Source organism: Dromiciops gliroides, chromosome 1, assembly GCF_019393635.1.
Source record: "Dromiciops gliroides isolate mDroGli1 chromosome 1, mDroGli1.pri, whole genome shotgun sequence".
Classification (NCBI taxonomy): domain Eukaryota; kingdom Metazoa; phylum Chordata; class Mammalia; order Microbiotheria; family Microbiotheriidae; genus Dromiciops; species Dromiciops gliroides.
The window spans coordinates 184521563-184545643 of NC_057861.1; the positions used below are offsets into that span (position 1 = coordinate 184521563).

The 24081-nt window shown below is 34.5% G+C and overlaps 1 protein-coding gene and 1 non-coding gene across 2 annotated transcripts in view; one reads left to right on the forward strand and one right to left on the reverse strand.

Annotated features, from left to right (window-relative positions):
• Positions 1-24081, forward strand: part of CDKAL1 (CDK5 regulatory subunit associated protein 1 like 1) — a 652342-nt gene that overhangs the window by 230552 nt on the left and 397709 nt on the right. Inside the window, 1 exon segment of the mRNA XM_043977679.1 lies at positions 4185-4288. Coding sequence (XP_043833614.1) covers positions 4185-4288 — 104 coding nt within the window.
• Positions 130-232, reverse strand: LOC122737597. Its single transcript, XR_006354419.1, has one exon. It is a non-coding gene; the product is annotated as a U6 spliceosomal RNA (small nuclear RNA).

Sequence of the window (24081 nt, forward strand, 5' to 3'; positions counted from 1 at the left end):
AAAAAGAAAGAAAATAGAGGTATCAATGTCAAGGTATCCTCTTGATGTTTATGCTTTATGTATTAGTCATGCCCTGTATCTGGAACCTAAAAAGACTTCTTTCCCACATATTTGGCTTATACTTTTGGATTTAAAATGTTTCACTTCATGAATTTGTGTGTCATCCTTGCTCAGGGGCCATGCTAGTCTTCTCTGTATCATTCTAGTTTTAGTATATGTGCTGCTGAAGCAAGCAAAAATTTAGAGTTTTTCATAGCTGTTCTAGGTTTCCTGATATTTTGTGCCCCCAGTCTCTTATCCTGGTTTTTTGATCCCTACTTGCTCATCTCAGAGCCCATGATATGATGCCTTTGCAGACCCAAGTATCCTTGTCTATACACACAAAAACACACACACACACACACACACACACACAGAGTCAAATGCTAAATGAAATGAGTACCTTCTAAGTACAGTAGAATAGAAAAAAAAAGAATTTATACATGAATCTGCTATGTACAACTTAGTTTTTAAGATATATATTAAGTTCAACATGTAACTTTGAAAGCTGCCTTATTTGTCAGTAATTCCTAAAGGCCTTCCTTTTGTCCTCTTCTGAGGATTAAAAAAAATCTTTAAAGACTTTTTTTCTTTTTTCTATTTTTCCTTTTATAGAAACCATTATCTTAACACCATTTACTTCAAACAGCCCTCTTCAAGGGAAAAAGAAGAAAAAACCCTACATTTTATAATAGTGAGCATAATGAAGCAAAGCAAATTTCCACATCATTTCTGTCCAAAAAAAGTCTTATTTTGTCTCTTGACTCCATCATCGTTCTCATAGGAGATGTCAATGTACTTTATCAGTAGTCCTCTGGAATCATGGATGTGGAATTAAGTATCCTGCCTGTACATCCCTTGCTTTGGCTAATTTTCTCACGATACTTAGATACTGAGGGAATTCCCAGTTTTATCCTTTTCTTCCTTCCCTCTCTGCTTTACAAGCCCTGGTGTGACAATTACCTCTGCCAGGATTGTCTGTATTATCAAGAAATTGTCCACTGCTACAATACAATTTTGTTTGTGGAATTTATGGCAAAAATGAGCATCAATTTTTCTCTTCTTTAGGCTGTTCTACTATAATTTATTGCAAAACTTGAATAAATTCTGTACTTCTCTGGACTCTATGGATATAAAACTTCAACTTAATGCCAAGTGTAATTGAAATCTTACTTTCTAGGTCTTCTCAGTCATATGCTTTATTAACCTAGTCCAGGATCTTAGTTTTGTTTTGTTTTGTTTTTAAACAGCAACACTATTATTGCTGACTCATTTATTTTGTGGTGCGTTGTCATCTGATGATTTGATGGCTATGCTGAGAATAGTGTTTGGTTTTCTCCTGGAAGTGTTTCAAGTAGTCTCAGACATTGCCTATTTAAAGAATAAGTTAGTTCTGTAAGGATAAAAAAAATTTAAACCCACAAAGTCAAAATATATTCTTGGATATGTAGTTTCTTGTGCATTAAATTTTTTAGGCTGTAGTTGATGTTAGCTTTTTAATATTGATTTTCTTTTGAAATTCCCCTTTAATACATCTAAATATTCACTTTGCATTGAGTTACTACATAATAACATTATGTTATTTTTATGTTTAATCAAATTCTAGCTAGACAACTTGGTCTTTTTTAAAAAAAGTTGTGCATATCTATAATTTGTTCGAAAAACTTTGGACGTTAAATTGGGTGATTCTCATAGTAGATTGTGTTCAATAGTCAAGTCTTAAACCACTGATGCATGTGAAATATATGTTTCTTAACTTTATGTTTGCAGTTTATATTGCTGATGTTTCATTATGATGAAATATAGCTAGCATGTAGTATGGTTTTATAAATTTCAGTTACTATTAGAGGCTTAGCATTTTATATTTTTGAAACAGTGTGTATTGTCTCAAAATAGATATGGATCGGGTCAGCTAGGTGGCGCAGTGGATAGAGCACCGGCCCTGGAGTCAGGAGTACCTGAGTTCAAATGCGGCCTCAGACATTTAACTCTTATTAGCTGTATGACCCTGGGCAAGTCACTTAACCCCAATTGCCTCACTAAAAAAAAAAATAGATATGGATCAAATTAGGAAATTGGAATATAATATGCCAAGCTGTAGTGTTAATGCTAAAATCATTTTTGCATATTAAGTTTCATTTGGAAAAAGAGAAGCATAGTGTCCTAGTTATAAGGGGCTATTAAAATTAGTATAGAATGAGTGAGACATTCAAAAACACACATATAATCTTTGAATGAACTTAGAACTGTGAGAGTGAAAAGTAACAAATTTTTATCCATTACTGTGTCTTAGCATTTAGTTTGACTCCTTTGATAAATATTTACAAATTAAATAGACAGTGTTGAATTTTAAGACTCTTTAAGATGTTCCTTTTTCATCTAAAATTATTTTGTCTTTGTTGTTTTTCTCATAGATTAAAACAATTCAGAAGAAGCCAATTCTTTTCTAAAACTTCAGAGTAAAACTTTTAAGGGTAAAAGCAAGGGCTGACTCCTATCCTTTGAGGTTTTTCAATTGTTGCTTGGCATTTAGCCATGTAAGAACCTGTGCAAAGATGAGTAGGTGTGGTATGAATGTTTTAACTGCATTCATAGTAACAGTCATGGTCTGTTCAGGATTTTGCATTTTCCTCTCTGTTCAACGGCTGTCAATTTTTGGTTTTGGCTTCTAGTATTTAACCTTGAAAGGTCTTTTGTTCTATGACAGTTGAAGAAATTGGCATAGCTTTCCTTTTCTTAAACAATTTGTTAATTGTTTATAAATAAATGAAGCTCTCTGTTAATGCAATTGAATTCCTGTATTTTATGGGAATCTCGATGTGTCTAAATGATTGGTCATTATTTCTGGATGATTAAAAAGTTCTTTAATGTAGTTTCAAATAGCACAGTTTTCTCTTTTTTTAACTTAACTTTTTAACTTTTAAAATACATTTGCTTTAATGTCATAGCAAGCCTTATTTTTAAAAAATCAGATATTATGGAATTCACTTATTTATAATTGTAGCTATATTGCAGTGTGCAGAAATTTATTATTGGAAATTGTTATTAGTGATGCTTTTGACCTGTGAATAAAACAATGAACCCACATAAATGATAAATAACTTAAAGTCTATTCTATACATTTCAATAACACTAGTCTTCAACAAGTCTCTTTGACATTTCATCAGATAATTTATACTTGATGCATTTTGAGTAGTATTACTACCTCCAAGTTCATAAGCATTTATTAAGTGCCTACTATGTACCGAGCACTGTGCTAAGTATTGGTGATTTAAAAAAAAAAAAAAGAGGCAATAGACAGTCCCTGCCACAAGGACCTTACAATCATTAAATTAGCTTAGCTTAGTTTACCTTAGATTAGTTTAGTTTAGTTTAGATTAGATTAGATGGAGATGACAAGCATTTATATCCAATCTGTATTCAGAATATGTAGAAAATAATTAAAAGAAGGAAGTAGAATTAAGAGGAGTTGGAAAAGGTTTCACAAAGAATATAGTATTTTAGTTTATACTTGAAGAAAGTCAAGGAATTAGAGATAAGGAAGAACATTCCAAGTATGGGGGACAAACAGAGAAATTGCCCATAGCCAAAAGATGGAGGGTCTTGTTTGAGGCACAGAAAGCGGGTTAATGTCACTGGATCAGAGTATTTTGGGAACAGTGAGGTATAAGATGTTTGGAAAGGTTGGAGGAAGTAGGTTATGAAGTAAATTATGTTTTGAATGCCAAATGGAGGATTTAATTATTTGATTTAGGGAGCTGTAGGTAGCCACTAGAGTGTATTGAGTAGGGCAGTGACATTGCTGGGTTAGCACTTTAGGAAAATCTCTTTGCCAGTTGAATGAATGGATTGGAATGGAGAGAATCTTGAGACAAGCAGTTGGATACACTGTACCTTGACCCAAACATAGTGATATTATTTTGATCCTCTTCAAGCACAAAGGACAATAGACACTTTTGATTTTAATAGCATGTTTAGTCATGTTAAAATTGCTGATTCATTTGGAGCTTATTTTGCTACATTGTATAAAATTTTGATCTTAACTTGATTTCTCCAAAACCCAAGTTTTGGAGACTATTGTCTGTATTCTTGATGTTATGATTTTAAGAGTTATTGAAAAGTATTTGTTTCTGACTGTTGAACAGGTGCCTCAATGCTTGTACCTACTGCAAAACCAAGCATGCCAGAGGAAATTTGGCCAGTTATCCAATTGATGAACTTGTAGATAGAGCCAAACAGTCTTTTCAAGGTAAGGATTTTGCTATTTTTAATTATTTGTCCTTCAAAATGTCTTTCTTTTGTTTCTGATTTAGTTTTAATTCCAAACAAAGTTTTCTTCAATTTTGCATAACCTTATTTGATTATTTTAGAAATTTGGTTTTCGGGGGCAGCTAGGTGGTGCAGTGGATAAAGCACTGGCCTTGGATTCAGGAGGACCTGAGTTCAAATACAGCCTCAGTCACTTGACACTCAACTAGTTGCGTGACCATGGGCAAGTCACTTAACCTGCATTGCCCTCCAAAAAAAAAAAAAGAAAAAGAAAAAGAAAAAGAAATTTGGTTTTCTTTCATATTATTAAACTTCTCCAATTATAAACACTCATGTTGGGGCAGCTAGGTGGCTCAGTGGATAAAGCACCGGCCCTGGAGTCAGGAGTACCTGAGTTCAAATCTGGCCTCAGACACTTAACACTTTCTAGCTGTGTGACCCTGGGCAAGTCACTTAACCCCAATTGCCTTACCGGAAAAAAAAAATAAATAAACACTCATGTTTATGTCATCATTGTCACATTCTTAGTGTGGCTCACCCCTTTTGGATCATGTGCCAAAGAATCCAATACCATATGCTGCTATTATGAACTTTGTAATAACCTATTGGGACTACCATGGAAAAAAATCTGAAGCATTTCTATTCCTGCTTATTTGAGATTTGGCAATTCATCCTGATTCATTTCATGGTTTACAAAACTGGCATTGTTGCCTCAGACAAGCCGGTGAGACTCAGTTCACCAACACTAAAATAGATGAATTTGAATGAGAGTTCATGATCAGATCCACTTTGTCTCCTTTTTCTATGATCTGTAAATTGTGGCAGTGATGGTTCTGGTTTTCTTATCGATTTCATCAGTTCCCCAGGGCATATTAGTATATTATGACAATTAACAGCTGGTGGTACCCTGTTTCTGGATGCCTATGGGTTAGGTGTATTTGTACAGAATGAGGCTACTCCGCTGGGCCATTACAGAGAGAATGAAGCCTGTGCTCATGGATCAAGCCCTGCTTGTGCTATTGATAGGTGTGTGGATTATACTACTCTCCCAACTCCTCCCTCCCCTTTTGTACTTAAGGAATAAATAACCCTTCCTTCAAACCACACCTCTTGTGTATCTCCTAAAGTAGGTCTTTACTTAGTCTCCATAGCTTTTAGGGCAACCTTTTCAAATTACTTTTTTATTAATCTGACTAAGTATCTTTTTTTTTATCAATCTTAGGAGGAGACTGGGTTTTTCTTATTTCTCTTCTTGTTTTGTTATATTTTGTTGCTCTTGGGATTTTCATAGAAACTTCAGAAAGTTCAAAGGGTAAAATGTATGTTTTATGATCAACCCATTTGAAGAATTATAGCGCATCTTTAAATTTATTTTTGCTTTTTGGCATATTTCATATAACAAGAAATTGAAACTGTAAAGGGCTAAAATTCTAGATATGCTGTCTAAAATATCCAATGAGTGGTCACCAATAAATTATAAGCTTCAGCAAGAGTTAGACTTTTAAGCATTTATTAAGGAGAATAAGAATTTGGTAAAGAGAGAGAGAAAAGGCCTAGATTCATCTATCTATTAAAGGGAAAGAGCATTCCTAGCGCCGCTCCCTGCCAGAGTCCACAGAAAAGAGAGTGAGCTAGTGTGCCAGCCTCTCCCTTCTTCCTCCCGCAAGTAAACGTCACTTCCTGACGCCAAAGAAAAGACCCATGGTCCTGCCCTCAGAGGCCCTCTCCTCATGTTGGAGCTTTCCTACAGTAAGTCTCCAGCAGGTGGTGTCATTCCAATAGTTACAAAACATACTTTATCAGTATGGTTTACTGAGTCTAGCAAAGTAAAATGTTTCCATCATGTTTAAATATTCTAAAGTTTTCACTGTAAATTAGAACTCTTCACTAATAAACTTAAAAAAATTTAGAAGATAGACATGCTCATAATAAGCTATTCACTGTACATTGGTACAAAATAGCTTTAGTTTTCTCTTGAGAAAGAAAGCTTATTTTTCCTAGAGAATATCAGTTAGTTAATATTATCCTATTAGAACATTGCTAAGTAGGGTGTATAATTCTTTTGTAAATAAAAATACAGAATTGTTTATAAACAGTTTAATTATTATGCCTATGTACATGCCTAGAAAAGATACAATTTAGCAGGCAGCTTAATTGTTTTTTGTTTTTTTACTGAAAAGAAGATGGCAATTAGTGCTAGTAGATATTGTTTCTTGCAACAGCCTTTTTTGGTATTGTGGTTTGATATCTGTAGATCTGTTCTTCCACTCAGTCTGCCTTATTAGCCTCCTTAGCTCAAGTGTCTTCCTTCTCTCTTGCATCCTCATCCACATAGTTTTCAAAATGATATTCATAAAGAATGATTCTGATGAGTAGCCAGAGAAGCTGTGGACTTTCAGATCAGAGACCAGGCAGGTCAGTGCAGTGGGGTTTGGGGAACACCCTGGATGGTAAACTTGAAACCCAATATACTCTGGTTTAGAATTCTCCAGTGACTGAGCGCTAAAGTCATCAAATTCTAGATGATACAAGGAAATTCACAGAACCAACAGAACCAGCATTGGGGAAAGCCCCTGGAGCTAATTGGGATCTACAGATTGCAACTGGGTGAAGCTTGCTATAAGTAACCATTTGCTGCTTTTTGCTCTTTGCTCCAGCCTTGGACTGAGTTTACAAACCAGGCCTAATCCCAGGCCTCCTTCCACACATTTATTAAAGTAGCTGTTATGAAAGAGAGATCTTTTAATGCTTTGGTATGATGTTATAATACACCATAAGGCACAAAAACAATGAGTATAATTTTACGAGGAAAATAAATGGATCTTTAATAGTATAAAGGAATTGAAAATATTTCTTTTGGGTAAACCAGACCTGTGTAGAATCTCTCAAATGTAAACATAGGAAAGAAGAAAAACCTAGAGCTAACTGTATTTGAGAAATATGATGAGGCTACATGATGATTAAGTGCTTATGTTCTAAGAGGGATACATTGTATTTCTCCACTGCATTCAATACACAGAGACACCAACTCCATAGGGATGTGTGCTATTTTACTTATATTAATAAAGGTTTTTGTTTTTGATTTTTTTTAATGAAGGAAAAGTTAATATTAACAAGGAAGAAAGGTGGAATAATTGGGAGGGGCTTACTATTTCTTGTAATTGGGATATGTCAAAAGGAAATATATATACAAATATGGAGGTAGTGTAAGGGCCAAATTTAGTATGGGGAGAGTTAATTGGGTAGCTCACTGTAATATTGGGTTTCAGAAAATAATGGGGTACCTCTAGGTCCAGAGTTTCCCCTTCTCCAAACTGCCTCTTTTTCAGTTATGTCTACCAGACTAATAATAAAGGAGATTAACAGCCTCTTTTTCACAAACAAATCAGGTTTTATTAATGGGGAAAAAATTTACAACACAAGTGGAGTTAATCAAGCCAGGGACAGTGAGAAAGGGGATAGAGAAAGGGAAAGATATGACTGTCTTCCCAGATGGTTAGAATATAAATCTCTAGGGTAAAAAGTCCCCCCAGGTACCTCAAATAAGCTCTACTTCCTCAGCTACTCAGAACAGCTTGGGTCTGGCAAAAACTAACTCAAACCTAAAACTTGTTTCCAGCTCAGCTGGCCTAAGGAGCCAGCCTCGCTTCAACAACACAAACTCACCACCACCTGGAATCTGTACTTAGGTCTGAAAATCAAAACACCACTAGCTCCTCCCTCTCTCTCTCCCCCCCCCCCCTTTCCTTCCCTGTCCCTCTCTGAGTACTCTCTCCCCCTTTCTCCCTCTCTCACAGGAAGAGTGGTTCTGTAGCCAGGCTGAGTCTCCAATTGGTTTAACATAACCCCTGGGATGTCCCCATTATAATTTGGCCAGGCCCATGTGGGCATGAGGGAACTCCTAGGTGGGGGTTCGGTACTTAGTTTGATACTTTAACTCAATAAATGTTCTTGTGTTGTTTGTTTTATAATCTCTTAAAGTACACACCCATCTTCTCTTAGGCTTTTAAAGCTTGCATCTTTTCTGTCTGACCATGAGGAAGCAAAGATGGGGTTATAAAACTCCAAATCACAATTAATTCCTTACAGTAGGGATAAGGAAAACAGACCTCACAGTTATCTGAGAGAAGAAATGTTGAATATACACATCAGGATTTTAGAGTAGAAATTCACTAGAAAAAGAAAAGAAAAAAAATGAAATTATAGTAACAGTGAATGAAAATGAATGAATTCACCCACAAAAAGAAGAGTAGTAGAAAAGCAGGACCCAGCAATAAGTTGTTGATAGAAAACATATTTGAAACAAAGATTTACAGAGAGCCAGATGAGGTCCAGGAATATAATACATTTTGCCTCGGGTAAATACAAAAAATGGGGGGTGGCAATCATAATCTAAGACAAGAGAACAATAAAATAGGTATGTTTTAAAAGATAACCTTATGCTTACCATAAAGCATGAAATAATATCCATTTTAAAAAGGTGTATATATAAATTAATGGCATAGTATCTAGATGCTTGAAGGAAAATCTAATTTAATTGCAAGGAAAAGTAGACAGCAAATGAATAATTGGGGATTTTAATTCTCCCCTTTCAGCCTTAAGTAAATACAAGAAAAACATAAAGAAAAAGATAAAAATCATAAAGAGTATATACATATAGGCACATACTTTATATATGTGTGTGTATATATGTATATATACCTATTTCTTAGCTTTGCATGAAGATGTACAAAAATTGTCCATGTACTAGTACATAAAACTCATGAAGAGATTTAGAAGAGACATTAAACATATCTTTTATTGATTAACACAATGGAAGTTATAATCAATTGAGTTTCAAGGAAGGATTTAAATTTAAATGGAAACTAAATAATATAGTACAAAAGAATGTGTACATCAAACCTATAATTTTTTTTTTAAGTGAGGCAATTGGGGTTAAGTTAACTTGCCCAGGGTCACACAGCTAGTAAGTGTTAAGTGTCTGAGGCCGAATTTGAACTCAGGTACTCCTGACTCCAGGCCCGGTGCTCTATCCACTGCGCTACCTAGCTGCCCCTAAATTATTTTTATTAAAAAGAAAACAATGAAAATGAAAAGTAGTAAAGTCAAGAGAAAAGAATAAGCATTTATGTACCACCTATAAACAATTAAAAAATAAGGTATTATTTTATTCAATCCTTACAACACCCTGTGAGGTAGGTAGTATTATTATCATCCCCATTTTACATTTGGGGAAACTGAGGCAAACAGAGGGTAAATGACCTTCCTGACTCCAGGTCTGTCACTCCATCCAACACTTCACCAGGTGCTTCAATGAATAAAATATCAAAACTTGTGGAATGTTGACAAAACAGTTTTTTGGGGAAAATTAAAATCTCTGAAGAGGTTCATCAACAAAAGATCTATTATTCATACAACTCAAAAAATACAAGGAAAGGAACAAATCAAAAAACAAACACAGATATAGCAATTTTGAAAAATGAGATTTGAAAGCAAAAAAAAAATCAAGAAATGTAACTAGGAATTTGTTTCTTGAAAAGACTCATAAAGTAGAAAAATCTTCAGTTACTTTTTTTTTTTGCGGGGCAATGGGGGTTAAGTGACTTGCCCAGGGTCACACAGCTAGTAAGTGTCAAGTGTCTGAGGCCGGATTTGAACTCAGGTACTCCTGAATTCAGGGCTGGTGCTTTATCCACTGCGCTACCTAGCCGCCCCAATCTTCAGCTACTTTGATCCAGAAGATGAGAGGAGAACCAAATCACCAATATAAAAACCACACAGAAGCTATTACAGTAGGTGAAAAGGAAATAAAGGAAACTGTTACAATATTTTTTCCCAATAAAATATCAACAAAGCTGATAACCTTAAAAAAAATATGGTAATACTTAGAAAAACCTAAAATACCCAGATTAACAGAAGAATTTGAAAAACACTTTTATAAAAGAAATTGAGTAAGTCACAAATGAGCTCCCATATAAAAAACTCTGAATTCTATCAAAAATTTAAAGAACAATTAACCCCAATACTCTAGAAATTGTTTGTAATCCTACCAAATTAATGTTATGTATGATTCTTGTGATACCTAAATGGGGGAGAAAGAAAGCAGAAAAAACTATACACCAATATCTTACAAATGTTAATGCAAAAATAATCAAATATTAGCAAAAGGCTTCAGTTTGGATTTATTAGAATACTCTAGGTCTGGTTCAATATTAGGAAAACTAAAATTAATAGACTATATAAGAAAAGCTGCAAAATTTTCATGATTACATCAAGAGACATGGGCAAAGCTTTTGACAAAATAGAAGTATTTTTTCAAAAGGGAGCAAATTAGAAAGTACAAGAATAAATGGATCTTTCCTTAAATGGTGATTAGTTAACCATCAAAAACTAAGAATTAACATTATCAATAATGTAGAAGCATTAGAGACTTTTTCCATAAAGATCAAGAGTAAAATAGAATCATTATCACTACTGTCATTTATTATAGATCTAGAAATGTTAGGTATAGCAAATAAGAAAAAGACATAAGGGAATATATATATATATATATATATATATATATATATATATATATATATATGTGTGTGTGTGTGTGTGTGTGTCTGTGTGTGTGTACATATATGTATATATACATATATACGCAAAGAGGAAACAAAATTACTGCTATTTGAAGATATATATATTTGAACATAGTTTGCTTAGAGAGCAATAGATATTCAACTACATATGAATTAAAATAATTTCATTAAATTAATGGGATACAAAACTAATGCATAAAATCATTAGCCATCTGGATATTACAAAACCCAACAGGAAGACATAGAAAAAGAAATGCCATTTGAATTAACCGCAGAATATAAAAAATAATTCATAGTGTATCCAGCAAGCAAGACACACTGAAAACTTAATGCAACTATAAAATACTTTTTTAAAAATAAAGGATGATTTAAATACTTAGAGAAATATTAATTGCTTATGGTTGAGCTCTGCCAATGTAATAAAAATGTTGGGGGGGGGTAGCTTGGTGGCACAGTGGATGAAACACTGGTATTAGATTCAGGAGGACCTGAGTTCAAATCCAGCCTCAGACACTTGACACTAGCTCTGTGACCCTGGGCAAGTCACTTAACCCTTCTTGCCCTGTTCCCCCCCCCATGTTGATAATAGCTAAATTAATTTACAGTCATACTCTATCTACCGAATAGCCAGTGGTTTACTTTATAGATTTAAGGATAATAATTCCAAAATTTATTTGCAGAGAAAAAATTTCAAGAATATCAGGGGAAATAGTTTTTTTAAAAGTATGAATTAAAGGGGTCTAAGCAGATATCAATTTATACTCTATATAGATATAGATATACATTGGAACAACTTATTAATTGATAAAAACGATATAATTAATCAGTGGAACAGATTAGCTAAATAAGACCCAGAAACAATCAAACATAGTAGTATAATGCCATAACTACTGGATTAAAGTCTCTTTTCTTGACAGATACTGCTGGGAAAACTGTAAAGAAATTTTGCAGAAATTAGGCTTAGATCAACATTTTATGCCAAATACCATAATCAACTCCAAATGGATTTTGTTGTTATTTAGTTATTTCATTTGTGTCTGACTCTTTGTGACTGCATTTGGGGTTTTCTAGCCAAGATACTGGAATGGTTTGCCATTTCTTTCTCCAGTTCATTTATATAGATGAGAAAACTGAGGCAAACAGAGTTAAGGGACTTTGAACTCTGGAAAACAAATCTTCCTGGCTTTTAGCCCTGCACTCTATCCATTGCAACACCTAGCTGCCCATATGGATACATGACCTAACTATAAGATGTTATATGATGAACAGTATAAAGGATAGAGGAGATACCTTTCATAACTCTTGCTAGGGAACAGTTCTTTCTAAACTAGGAATGGTGATAATTCCAAAAGGTAAACTGAACAATTTTAGTTACATAAAACTAAAATTCTAATTGAAAAGAAAACAAGTCAATTAATTGGGGGGCAAGCCTTCTTTAGATTTTTTCTAACAAACGCCCAATATCCAAGAAATATAAACAATTCATAAAAGTAGATAACACGTGATATTCCCTAATAGATAAATGGTCAGAGAACAGGTAGTTCTCAAATTTAGAAATGTAAGCTGTCAAAACTATATTAAAAATACTCTACATCACTAATAATTAGGGAAAGTAAAATTCAAACAACTCTGAGGTTTCATGTTATACACATCATATTGACAAAAATCACAGAAAAATGAGGACAGTTGTTAGAGGTCTTATTGGAGGTTATATATACTAATGTCCTGTTGGTAAAGATGTGAACTGTTCCAACAATTCCAGTTTGAACTTGTACCTCCAAAGTTACAAACGGCATTCCCTGGGACTCAGCTCTACTAGGAATTTACCTTAAAATTGATAAATGTTTGTTAGCAGCACACTTTTTGTTATAGTAAAGAACAAGAAACAAAGTTGTTGCCCATCAGTTGTGGAAAGTGAACAAATTATGCTATATGGATGTAAAAGAATATTACTGTTCCATAAGGAATGAGTGAATGGAACAGTGCTTTTTTTTTTTTCCTATATGTGTTAAGAGTTGAATCAACAAATAGAAAAACAGAGACATCCCCTGTTCTCAAGGAGCTGACGTTCTAATGAGGGAAACAAAACACATGAGAGGTTTCAGCTGCCAGTCAAATAGAAAGGTCCTGTGGTCCTTCAGCAAAGCAGCAAAGCAAATTTTTCATGTTATTTTCAGTGATCAAACCATGTCATTTCCAGTATGGAAGCATTTCATGATGCCAAGGATTTTGGTGTGTTTTTGTTTCTTTTTTATGTTTCTTCAGTAGTTGTTTCCATCGAGGAGGCAGAGGCCACTGTGCCTGCTGGTTGTTTGAGCTGGTCAGTAGCTGGATGTGGTGGTTGTGGTAGCAGTAGTGGTTTGACTTATCTGGCACATGCTACATATGTCACTTAAACTCTCAATGCTCTGGGCAATTCTCCAACACTTTATAAGTTGCAGAGGAGATTCCGGCCTGATGTATAGAGGGAGCTTCCTCACCTGGGAGTTCCCAACATTGATGAAGTCACAGATCAAGTCTGTGCTATTTATTTCTGAATGTATTTTGTATATATGTGTATCTTTTTTCTCCCCCTATTAAATACATGTGTGTTCTCTGAGGACAGGGGTTGTTTGATATTTGTCTTTGTTTCCTAGGTACCTAGCTTAGTACCTGGCACATAGTAACTTCTTCTTTTTTTTTTTTTAAATGTATAAGGTATTTTATTTTTTTCGTTACATGTAAAGATAGTTCTCAACTTTTGTTTATACAAGCTTTACAATTTCAGATTTTTCTCCCTCCCTCCCCTCCCTCCCCCCTCCCCTAGACAGCAGGTAATCTGATATAGGTTATATCTATATATCTCTATACATACACATATAGATATAGATATATACACACACATAGATATACACATAATAACATTAATCCTATTTCTGCATTAATCCTGTTACAAGAGAAAAAATCAGAGCAGTGATGCAAAACCTCAAAATAGAAAAAAAAAAACAGCACCCAAAACAAAAGAAATAATATGGTTCAATCAGCATCTATACTCCACAGTTCTTTTTTTTTTTTTCTTGGATTTGGAGATCCTCTTCTATCATGAGTTCCCTGGAACTCTTCTGTACCATTGCATTGGTGAGAAGAATATAGTCCATCACAGTAGGTTAACACTCAATGTTGATGATACTGTGTACAATGTTCTTCTGGTTCTGCTCATCTCACTCATCATCAGCTCATGTAAGACCCTCCAGGTTTCTCTGAACTATAGTAACTTCTTAATAAAGGCTTATTGATGAGTTGAATGGTTGATTTGGTTTTTATCTTACTGAACTGTCCCATTGTGCTTATGAAATCAGAATGAGTTCAATTCCTAGACTGGCCAAGATAAAGAATATTTAAATTTGGGGCAGCTATGTGGCACAGTGGATAGAGCACTGGTCCTGGAATCAGGAGGACCTGAGTTCAAATGTGGCCTCAGACACTTGACACTTGACAGCTGTGTGACCCTGGGCAAGTCACTTAACCCCAGTTGCCTCACCAGAAAAAAAAATAAAGTATTTAAATTAACCTGTGCCCATCACTGGGATAGTTATGTCCCTGCCTTGAACTGCTTATACTTTAGTTGGTAAGATAAAATGTATGTACATAAAACAGAAACTAATATTATTTAATGTTTAATAATTATCAACGTTTATATAGGGTGGGCCAAAATATATGAAGGGGTTTCAATATTTAATAATGCCTTTATATTTGGCTTTTAATTTAGAATACCATAGCATCATATACAGTATATATAGGAAATTAATTTGCATTATGTGTGAAAAATAAAATGTTGTGAATGGTGAAAAATAAAGAAATAATTTTTGACTTTTGGCCCACCCTGTATGACACTATAATTTGCCATACAAAACCTCTGTGCAAGATGGGTAATGCAAATGTTACATATCACAGATGAAAAAACATGTTTCACAGGTGATCTAAACTGTACACACACACACACACACACACACACACACACACACCCCAGTAAACACTTTTTTATCGTTTTGTACTTTACCTTGTAATCCCTGCAAATCATTTTGAAAATGCCTGACACAAATTTATGTCCTTTGTTCACAAAGCCACAGGACAAGACAGTATTCATGGCTTTCCCCCAGATATTACTATTCTATAAAAGAACACTTCAGAAAGTCTGTGCCCTGTGCATGGGTCATATTATTTTGGTATGCAAAAACTAGGGCATTTTATAGTCTTGCTTTGTTTTTTCAGAATTATTAAGAGTCATTAAAATAAGAATATGAATAAAAGAAAAGATGCTTTTTTATAATTTTGCCCATTATTCTGAAGAATGTGGTAGCTTTTTTTTTTTTTGGTCAGTACTCCTTAAACATTTTATCCTAGGTTATATTTTTTTCTTTTGTGAGTACTGGAGACATTAAGGTTCAGTGAAAAACTACTCATGAAAAATTTTAAGTCTGGTACTTCAAAAGCAGCTGGAATAGCAACTTTCTCTACTGTCTCTTTTCTTGGGGGAAATTATATTTCTCATCTGAGAAATGCAACTTGGCTATTCCCTTTTCCTTGTTATTATTTATGTTTAGTATGCATTAGACATTACCTAATACTCCACAAGGCAGTTGTCAATGTAGAATTGGAACCCAGAATTTCTTCTGATTTCTTGTTTTAATTTTTCCTAAAATTCTTAAAATTCTATCTTTCAATTGCATAGTTTTGGAAAATTCCACATTTTAAATTTCTTTTTAATAATTTAAGGAATTTTGAATCTAGTCTCTAAGCTAGAAATTTAGAAAGAAACATTCTGAAGAGATTCTTAAATAAGCCTTAAATACTCTTGAAAATAAAATAGTTCCTCAGTACTCTTGAAAATAAAATAGTCCTTCAAAGCATCCAAAAATATGTCATAAATTACATTTCTCTATTAAGGGGTGAGAAGAGGAACTCATTTTCCCCAAAGTGGCAAATTTTTAAGTTTTCATTTTCCTAATTTTAATTAGACACTCTTTTCCTCATTCACTGATCACTTGGTACACTTATTTTTACCTAACTTTCATATTGTCATTCTGACTAACCTTTGTTGGTGCTTTTGTGATTATCATTTTAATTGTACATCTTTCTATGAATCAGTTTAAGACTAGCTAGTTGAAGTCTAGCTGTCTCATTAATTAAACCAATAGTAAAAAGTATTTGATAATATAACAGATTTAAAATGCTTCCATATCTCAATATTGAAGGTTTAACTTGGTTTCATTTTTTCTATCCATTAAGATTTTCATGACCAATACTTCGTTGGGGCCAGAATGAATTTACAGGGTAGGATTTTCTAGTATAAATATATATTGATTTTTTACTAGCAGCTAATCAATCTCTGGTTCAGTTCTATATGTAATGGAGCAAAGCTTTTTTAAGTGTGCTGGGTGAGTGGTGTGGAAACTATACCTTTCATTCCTTGTTTGTAAAATCAAAATGTAGGAATGATGAATGGACTCTCGTTATTGCTGTGGTAGGCTTCTCTCGATCTGTTGTCTGCTTGTTAATAGATTTTTAGATATATGTAAAATGCCATTGCAGTGAAAATTTTCCAAAGCAGTTTTAAAAATTTAATATAAAGTAGAAGAAATGAATAACAGAAAATGAAAGGCTATGACACATTGCTTTCATCATAGAATTTTTTTAAAAAATATTTTCAATTAATTAATATTTTATGTTTTCCCAATTACATTTAAAGACAATTTTAGCATTCTTTAAAAAAAAAATTAGTTGCAAATTCTCTCCTCCCCCTCCTTTTGAGAAGGCAACCATTTGATGTAAGCTATACATGTGCAATCATGCAAAACATATTTATGTGTTAGTCATGTTGGGAAAGAAACACAGGCAAAAAAACCGCCCTGAAAATACAGTTTTAAAAAAAAAACAAGTTTCAATCTATATTCAGACGCCATCAATTCTTTCTCTGGAGATTGTCTTAGATCATTGTGTTGTTAAGAATAGATGTCGGGGCAGCTAGGTGGCGCAGTGAATAGAGCACCGGCCCTGGAGTCAGGAGGACCTGAGTTCAAATACGGCCTCTGACACTTAACACACACTTACTAGCTGTGTGACCCTGGGCAAGTCACTTAACCCCAATTGCCTTACTAAAAAATAAAAAAGAATAGATGTCATTCACAATTGATCATTGTTACAATATTGGTATTGGTGTTCAATGTTCTCTTGGTTCTGGTCTTTTCACTTTTTTTGCATCAGTTCATGTAAGAATTTACAAGTTTTTCTGAGAGCATTCTGCTAATTAGTTATTATAGCACAATAGTATTCCATCACAAGCATATATCACAACTTCTTCAGTCATTCCCAGTAATGGTGTTGTTGGGTCAAAGGGTATGCACAGTTTTATAGCCCTTTGGACATAGTTGCAAATTCCTTTTAAGAATGGTTGAATCAGTACATCTCTACCAACAGTGTGCTTAGTGTCTCAATCTTCTCACATCTGCTCCAACATTCGTCATTTTTCTTTTCTATAATATTAGCTAGTTGGATAGGTGTGGGGTGCTACCTCAGAGTTATTTTGATTTTCTTCATGGACTTATGTTTTTAAAACATTTTTATTTAAAGTTTTGAGTTTCAAATTCTACCCCTCCCTCCCTTCTTCTCTCTGAAGTTTTTCTTTTTAAGGAAAGCCAGTATGTTAGTGGATCTGTAATTTCCTTGGTATATTTCCTGAAATGATGCCTATTGAACCTTGTCTGACAGTCTCATGTGATTTTTGTCTATATCTTCCCATGGTTTCACTATAGTGTCTATACCTTATCTTCCTCACTTTCTCTTGAGATTAGACAATCATAGATCTAGAGCTGGAAGTGACTTCAAAGACATATAGTTTTATAGATGAGAAAACTAAGGACTAGGGAGGTTGAATGAGACAGGTAGTTATGTGTCAAAGGCAGGATTATGAACTTGGGTCCTCTGACTCCAAAACTATTGCTTTTTCCACAGCAAACAAATTATTCATCTGTTATTCCTGCTTTAGCTACATTATCTTCCTTATTTTTCAGGTAGACATTTTTGCCACCATAAGAAAAGATGCCATAAATAATTTTCAACATATAGGATCTCCCCCCCCCCCCCCCGCCCTTTCAGTCTTTTGGGTATAGGCCTAGCATTGGCATAGCCAAGTCAAAAGGCCATGCATTATCAACATTTCTTTCTTCCTGTACAAAAAGCAGGGTGAATGCAGATGTAATGTCAGCTATGAGAATCAGCAAGAAGTTCAAGTTGCCTGGATTATAGAGTGTGGCAATGGTGTAATGTATAATAAGGCTAGAAAGGTAAGTTCGAGACAAGTTGTGAAAGGTTTTAAATGATAAACAGGAGTTTTATTCTTGGGAAAAGAAGGGAGTGACATAGTTATACCTTTACTTTAGGAAGATCACTTTGTCATCTGTATGGAAGATACATTAACCTTAAAGCAGGAAAACCAATTAAGAGGGCATTATGGTCATTCAGTGAGCAGTGTTAAGCACCTCAATTTTAGGGTAGTGCTTGTGTGAGTATAAATGATGACTTGCTAGGTGGCAAATTGGAGGGGGATAGAATTGGAAATGAATTTGATATAAAAATAAAAGATACGAGTAAAACTTGTTGATCATTTAAATAATGAAAGAGAATGGCAACTGGAGGACAACTAAACTTGCCATCAAAGATTATATCTTGGGAACAGCTAGGTGGTGCAGTGGATAAAGCACTGGCCCTGGATTCAGGAGAATCTGAGTTCAAGTCCTGCCTCAGACACTTGACACTTCCTAGCTGTGTGACCCTGGGTAAGTCACTTAACCCTCATTGCCCTGCAAAAAGAAAAAAAAAAAGATTATGTCTTTCTTGAGGAATAGAAAGCATAATTGGGATGACTCCAAATGATTTGTTTTCAAATCATGTTAAATATAATAATCATAACTCTAACAAATATAAAGCACAATTATAGATTGCAAATACAAGTAGCAAAGAAAACCCTAAAAATTACAAATATTTGGAATAGGGTGAAGAGGTAACTGTTTTCATATACTCTATGTACTTCTGTTAAAAAAGAGAGGAATGAAACTTGTTCTATGTAATTCTAGAGGAACAATGGCCAGTGTGGCAAAAGTTTTATATAAGTGAATTTTGGCCCAGTATAATTAAGTAATACTTTGGGGGGGGGCAGGTAGGCAATGAGGGTTAAGTGATTTGCCCAGGGTCACACAGCTAGTAAGTGTCAAATGTCTGAGGCCAGATTTGAATTCAGGTCCTCCTGAATCCAGGGCCAGTGTTTTATCCACTGAGCCACCTACCTGTCCCTAAGTAATACATTTAAAATGGAAAAACCAGTCAATAGCTGCCAGACTCTCCTATGACGAATCCAAGTGCCTGTTTCCCTTTTGTTTTTGTATCCTCAGCACTTAGCACAATGTCTGGCACATAGTAGGCATTTAAAAAATACTTGCTGATTGATTAATAGTGTAACGATTGGAATGACGCCACCTGCTGGAGACTTACTGTAGAAGAGTTCCGCCCATGAAGCGAAGGTCTTTGAGGGCAAAACCAGGAGTCTTTTCTTTGGCATCAGGAAGTGACGTTGGGTAGTGGGAGGAGGAAGGAAGAGACTGGTGGCTTGGTCTCACTCTTTTTCCTGAGGACGCTGGTGGAGAGGGGAGTTAGAAATGTGCTCTCCCTTTAATAGATAGGAATCTAGGCCTTTCTCTCTTTACCAAATTCTTATTCTCCTTAATAAATGCTTAAAAGTCTAACTCTTGCTAAAGCTTATAATTTATTGGCGACCACTCATTAGATATTTTAGACAGACTAGCTAGAATTTTAGCCCTTAACAATAGTGAGGTACTTATCAGTGGAAGCCACATGAGATATGTCTGGAATGACATAGAGGGTATTCCTATATTGAACTGGACAGTTAGAAACATAAGTTCAAGGTTTTCTACCAACTTTATGTTTCTATGAAAAATACATGTTACCTGATCAGTTATGCTTATTATAACAATAATAATGTTTCATTTAGTAGTTTATGATTTTAGTGTACTTTGGTGATCTGACAAAGATTAATATATCTGAAAGAAACTATTAAGCATTTTAGACAATAGGAAAATATGACCATCTCTATTTTAAAAATGGATCCAAAATGGAAATGTTGGGACAAAAACTCATTTTAAATAATAAAATGTGCTTTATTCCCTTATATTACTTCCACTAAAATCTGTCAGTCTTCTAATATGGACTTTATCATCAATTTACTAATATGCACAATGCTATCACAATTTTGCCTATAATTTTGAAAGGACATAACATTTTCAATATTTTAAGTTCATCAATAACGCTTTCCTTTTTATCTTCTGAATCTTATATGTAGCTTGGATGAAAAAATATACCACTAATGAGAAACTTGGATTCTGATCCAAATTTTGACATTAACTAGCCCTTAGGCATCAACAACAATGAAATACCAGTCAAGTGTCTATTATCTTCAGAGCACTGGGGATCCTAAGATGAATTAAGACACAGCTTCTAATCTTAAATAGTATAAAATCTGGTAAAAAAAAAAATTGAGGCATGTACACAGTAGTAACTCATGCCACTTAGAAAATGATTCAGTTCACAGGAGGGAGGGCACACTTCTCCTGGGGTGTCAAGACATAATGAATTAAAAAGAAAGTTAATTCAAAACAAAATGCTCTGAGAAAATTAATTATTTCTTTTATCTGGATCTATTTGAGAACTATTTACCCACATGTTCTTGGGGTGTCTTTATTATACCCTTCCTCTTCTTTGCAGATGTGGGGTACTGTGGGTATGGAACACTGCATATAATGTTAGACTTTTTTGACGTATTGGTTTTTTATGATGTACTTCTCCCCCCCCCCCCTTTTTTTTTTTAAGTTGGGAGGAAGAGATTCACTGGGAAATGTAGTAGGTTGTTAAGGGCTAAAATTCTAGCTAAACTGTCTAAAATATCTAATGAGTGGTCGCCAATAAATTATAAGCTTTAGCAAGAGTTAGACTTTTAAGCATTTATTAAGGAGAATAAGAGTTCAGTAAAGAGAGAAGAAAAGGCCTAGATTCCTATCTATTAAAGGGAGAGCACATTTCTAGCTCCACTCTCCACCAGTTCAAAGGAAAGAGAGTCAGACAGAGCGCTAGTCTCTTCCTTCTTCCTCCCACTACCCAACGTCACTTCCTGATGCCAAAGAAAAGACTCCTGGTCTTGCCCTCAAAGACCTTCGCTTCATGGGCGGAACTCTTCTACAGTAAGTCTCCAGCAGGTGGCGTCATTCCAATCGTTACAAGGTGATATAACAACAGAAGATAGCAATATTTATTTTAAGTTTTAAAAGTACCTTTGTTAGGTGATATACAAGCTGTTGCCAAGGTCTGTTGATTATACCTTTCTAACATATCTCATATAAACCCCCTTCTCTCCTTTGACACTCCCATTACCTTGGTGCAAACCCTCATTACTTTGTGCCTGGAACATAGATAGCAATAACTTACTGGTTGGTTTCCCTGACATAAGTCTCTCCTCACTCATCATTCCTTCATTTGCCAAAGTAATCTTGAAGTTCTCTCTCTCTCTCTCTCTCTCTCTCTCTCTCTCTCTCTCTCTTCCCGAATTGAGAAAATGGACTTCCCTTCCCTACAATCTCTGCTAATGAACTATATATATGGGTGTACAGGTTTACAAATGGTGTCAGACTAAGTTACTGTTTGGTTAATATTTCCGGATTACTTTTTCCTTCTCTAACTTTCTTTTCTTTGTTAGAAGGAACTACTCCCTAGTTATGATAAGGGAAGGATCTATTTGGAAAGCATGTAAAAGAAACTGCCTCTGTTATAATAACTTCCACTATTGGCATTGGGATGGAGCTTCAAAGTCATCTAATTTAATCTTTCTCAATGCATGATCCTCCTGAATTAATACCCTCAACAAGTGACTTTCTAGCCAATCTTAAAATCCTTCATTTTAGATATAAAACACTAAGTTATGAAGTATAGTCCATTTTTTTATTAGACCACTTTAAATTGCTAGAACATTCTTATATTATGACAAATCTACCCTCCCATCACTTCTTGCCTTTGTTCCTGGTCTCCCTTTTACAGCAGTGGAGGGTAAGTCCAGAGGAGCAATGCCCTTTTTGTTTTGAGGTACACAGCCCAACTACTTTGAAAAGCATAATTTGAACTGTGAATGGAAGTGAAACCTTAACAGATATAAGCATAGTGTTAGAAATTAAAGTGATGTTTAGTCTAACTACATCATTTCACAGATAAATTCAAATTGAGTCAATTTATTGATATATTTACATTATGTTCTCATTTCTTCCTATTTATGAGGTAAATATTAAAATTCCATCGACAGCAAAATTGTGAGTAGTCTAAGGTGGATACTTTAGTAATATGAGGATTTATGATTTCAGAACTGAGCATTCCCTCAACTAATGCAGATGACAGCCACTCCATATCTTTGTTGACAATTTTTCTGAGTTACTGTGGCTGAAAAAAATTCAGCACCTGATGCCCAACCTTCTGGTGATGAGCAGATGGTTAATATTCCTGAATATCATTCAACTCATTTAACTGAAAATAAGGGTCAAAATTCTCTGTGTGGAGCTTATAATCAATCGATCCATCTCATCATATATTTTGCTTCTCTAAATAACCTGTTTTTTTCTCCTATCCATAGACAATATTCTCTTATTTACCTTTTACATTCAGGCATTGTGTCTTTTTTTCCGTCTTTTCTTTTCCTCATTCTTTGTCTCAAATTATCACGTTCATATTTCCAAATAGTAATCTTCAGATTTTTTTTTCCTTTTAACTATGACGCTTTTTGGGGGGTAACGTATCAATATTTAAAGATAACAAGTTCTATTCAGAAACTTTTATTTTTCATGTATAAAATCTTCTGGATATGCATGATGCTGTGTGCTATGCAAATTTGCTTACTGCAATTTAATTTCCACACAAATGTGAGAAAAATTTAACAATTTTTCATCTATAATTAATTGACTTAGAAAACTACAGGTTGTACAGAATCAGTAAAAGCTGCTAGAATCACAAAGCAGAATTTTTGCCCAGAAAACATCTCACTAAAGTCAGGTTTATAAACCATTAGGTAGCAGTATAAAATTCACATATTTGCAAGGCTATTAACATTCCATTAACCATCTTTCTAAAACCAACTTACAGACTTTTAAGTTAACCAAAATTATCACCACGACTTACCTCTTTCATTTCCAAATCTAAATGCAAAAGTTTGGTTTTAATTTTTGTTTCCCTATTACAAACAAATTTTGCTAGCATTTATTTTGATAAAATAAAAATACTATCCAAAAGAATATAGATTCTATACATAAAATTTTATTTTATATTTATTTTTAGGAGAATGAGAAATATAACACATGGCTAACTTGAAATAATTTCCCAAAGTAAGTTACTTTCCACTGCAAATTTTAAGAAAATACTGCCACTGAGCAATTGTACCATAAAGACAAAATTGTGCTGCAAGTCAGTTTGATGAGTTATGATTTGGGTTCTCTTGAAACTAGGCTCTTTCTCTTTTCCCAGATGTTGCTTTAGAAATATACCCTCATTAGATGACACTCTTAGGGTGTTTACCTACTAGAAACATAAGTCACATATGCAGTTTCATTGTCCATAATCAATTCTTGATTACCATACCCTATACCCACTTATATCCATCTGTGTCTGGCCCTTACCCTCTCTTGAATGAGTCCCACTATCAATGTCCTGGGACCCAGATGGGAGGCAGGAAAAAAAGAGCCCCTGGGTTATCATGAATAATACACAAGGTGGATAACCCATGTCTGGACAGTGATGGATTTATCATATTATAATTTTACAGGGATGGCAGACTAGCTATGCAAATTCTGTGAACTAATGCCACAAATAGCACTCAGCAGAATTCTACTAATACTATATCTTTATACCTTAAAGATGGAAAATTTAGTCTACTGGCTCACCTGGAATTTGTGACTGTGTACACTGGTCTTTAGATAAGAAGTTCCTTGACATTTAGTGCTACACTTAAGGGTGTCCCTCTGTATTCCCTCCCCAATCCTCCTACCTACAGTTAGTACAATTTTGAGGACAGGGACTATTTCTTTTTTCTCTCTGAACCACACAGTACATGTGG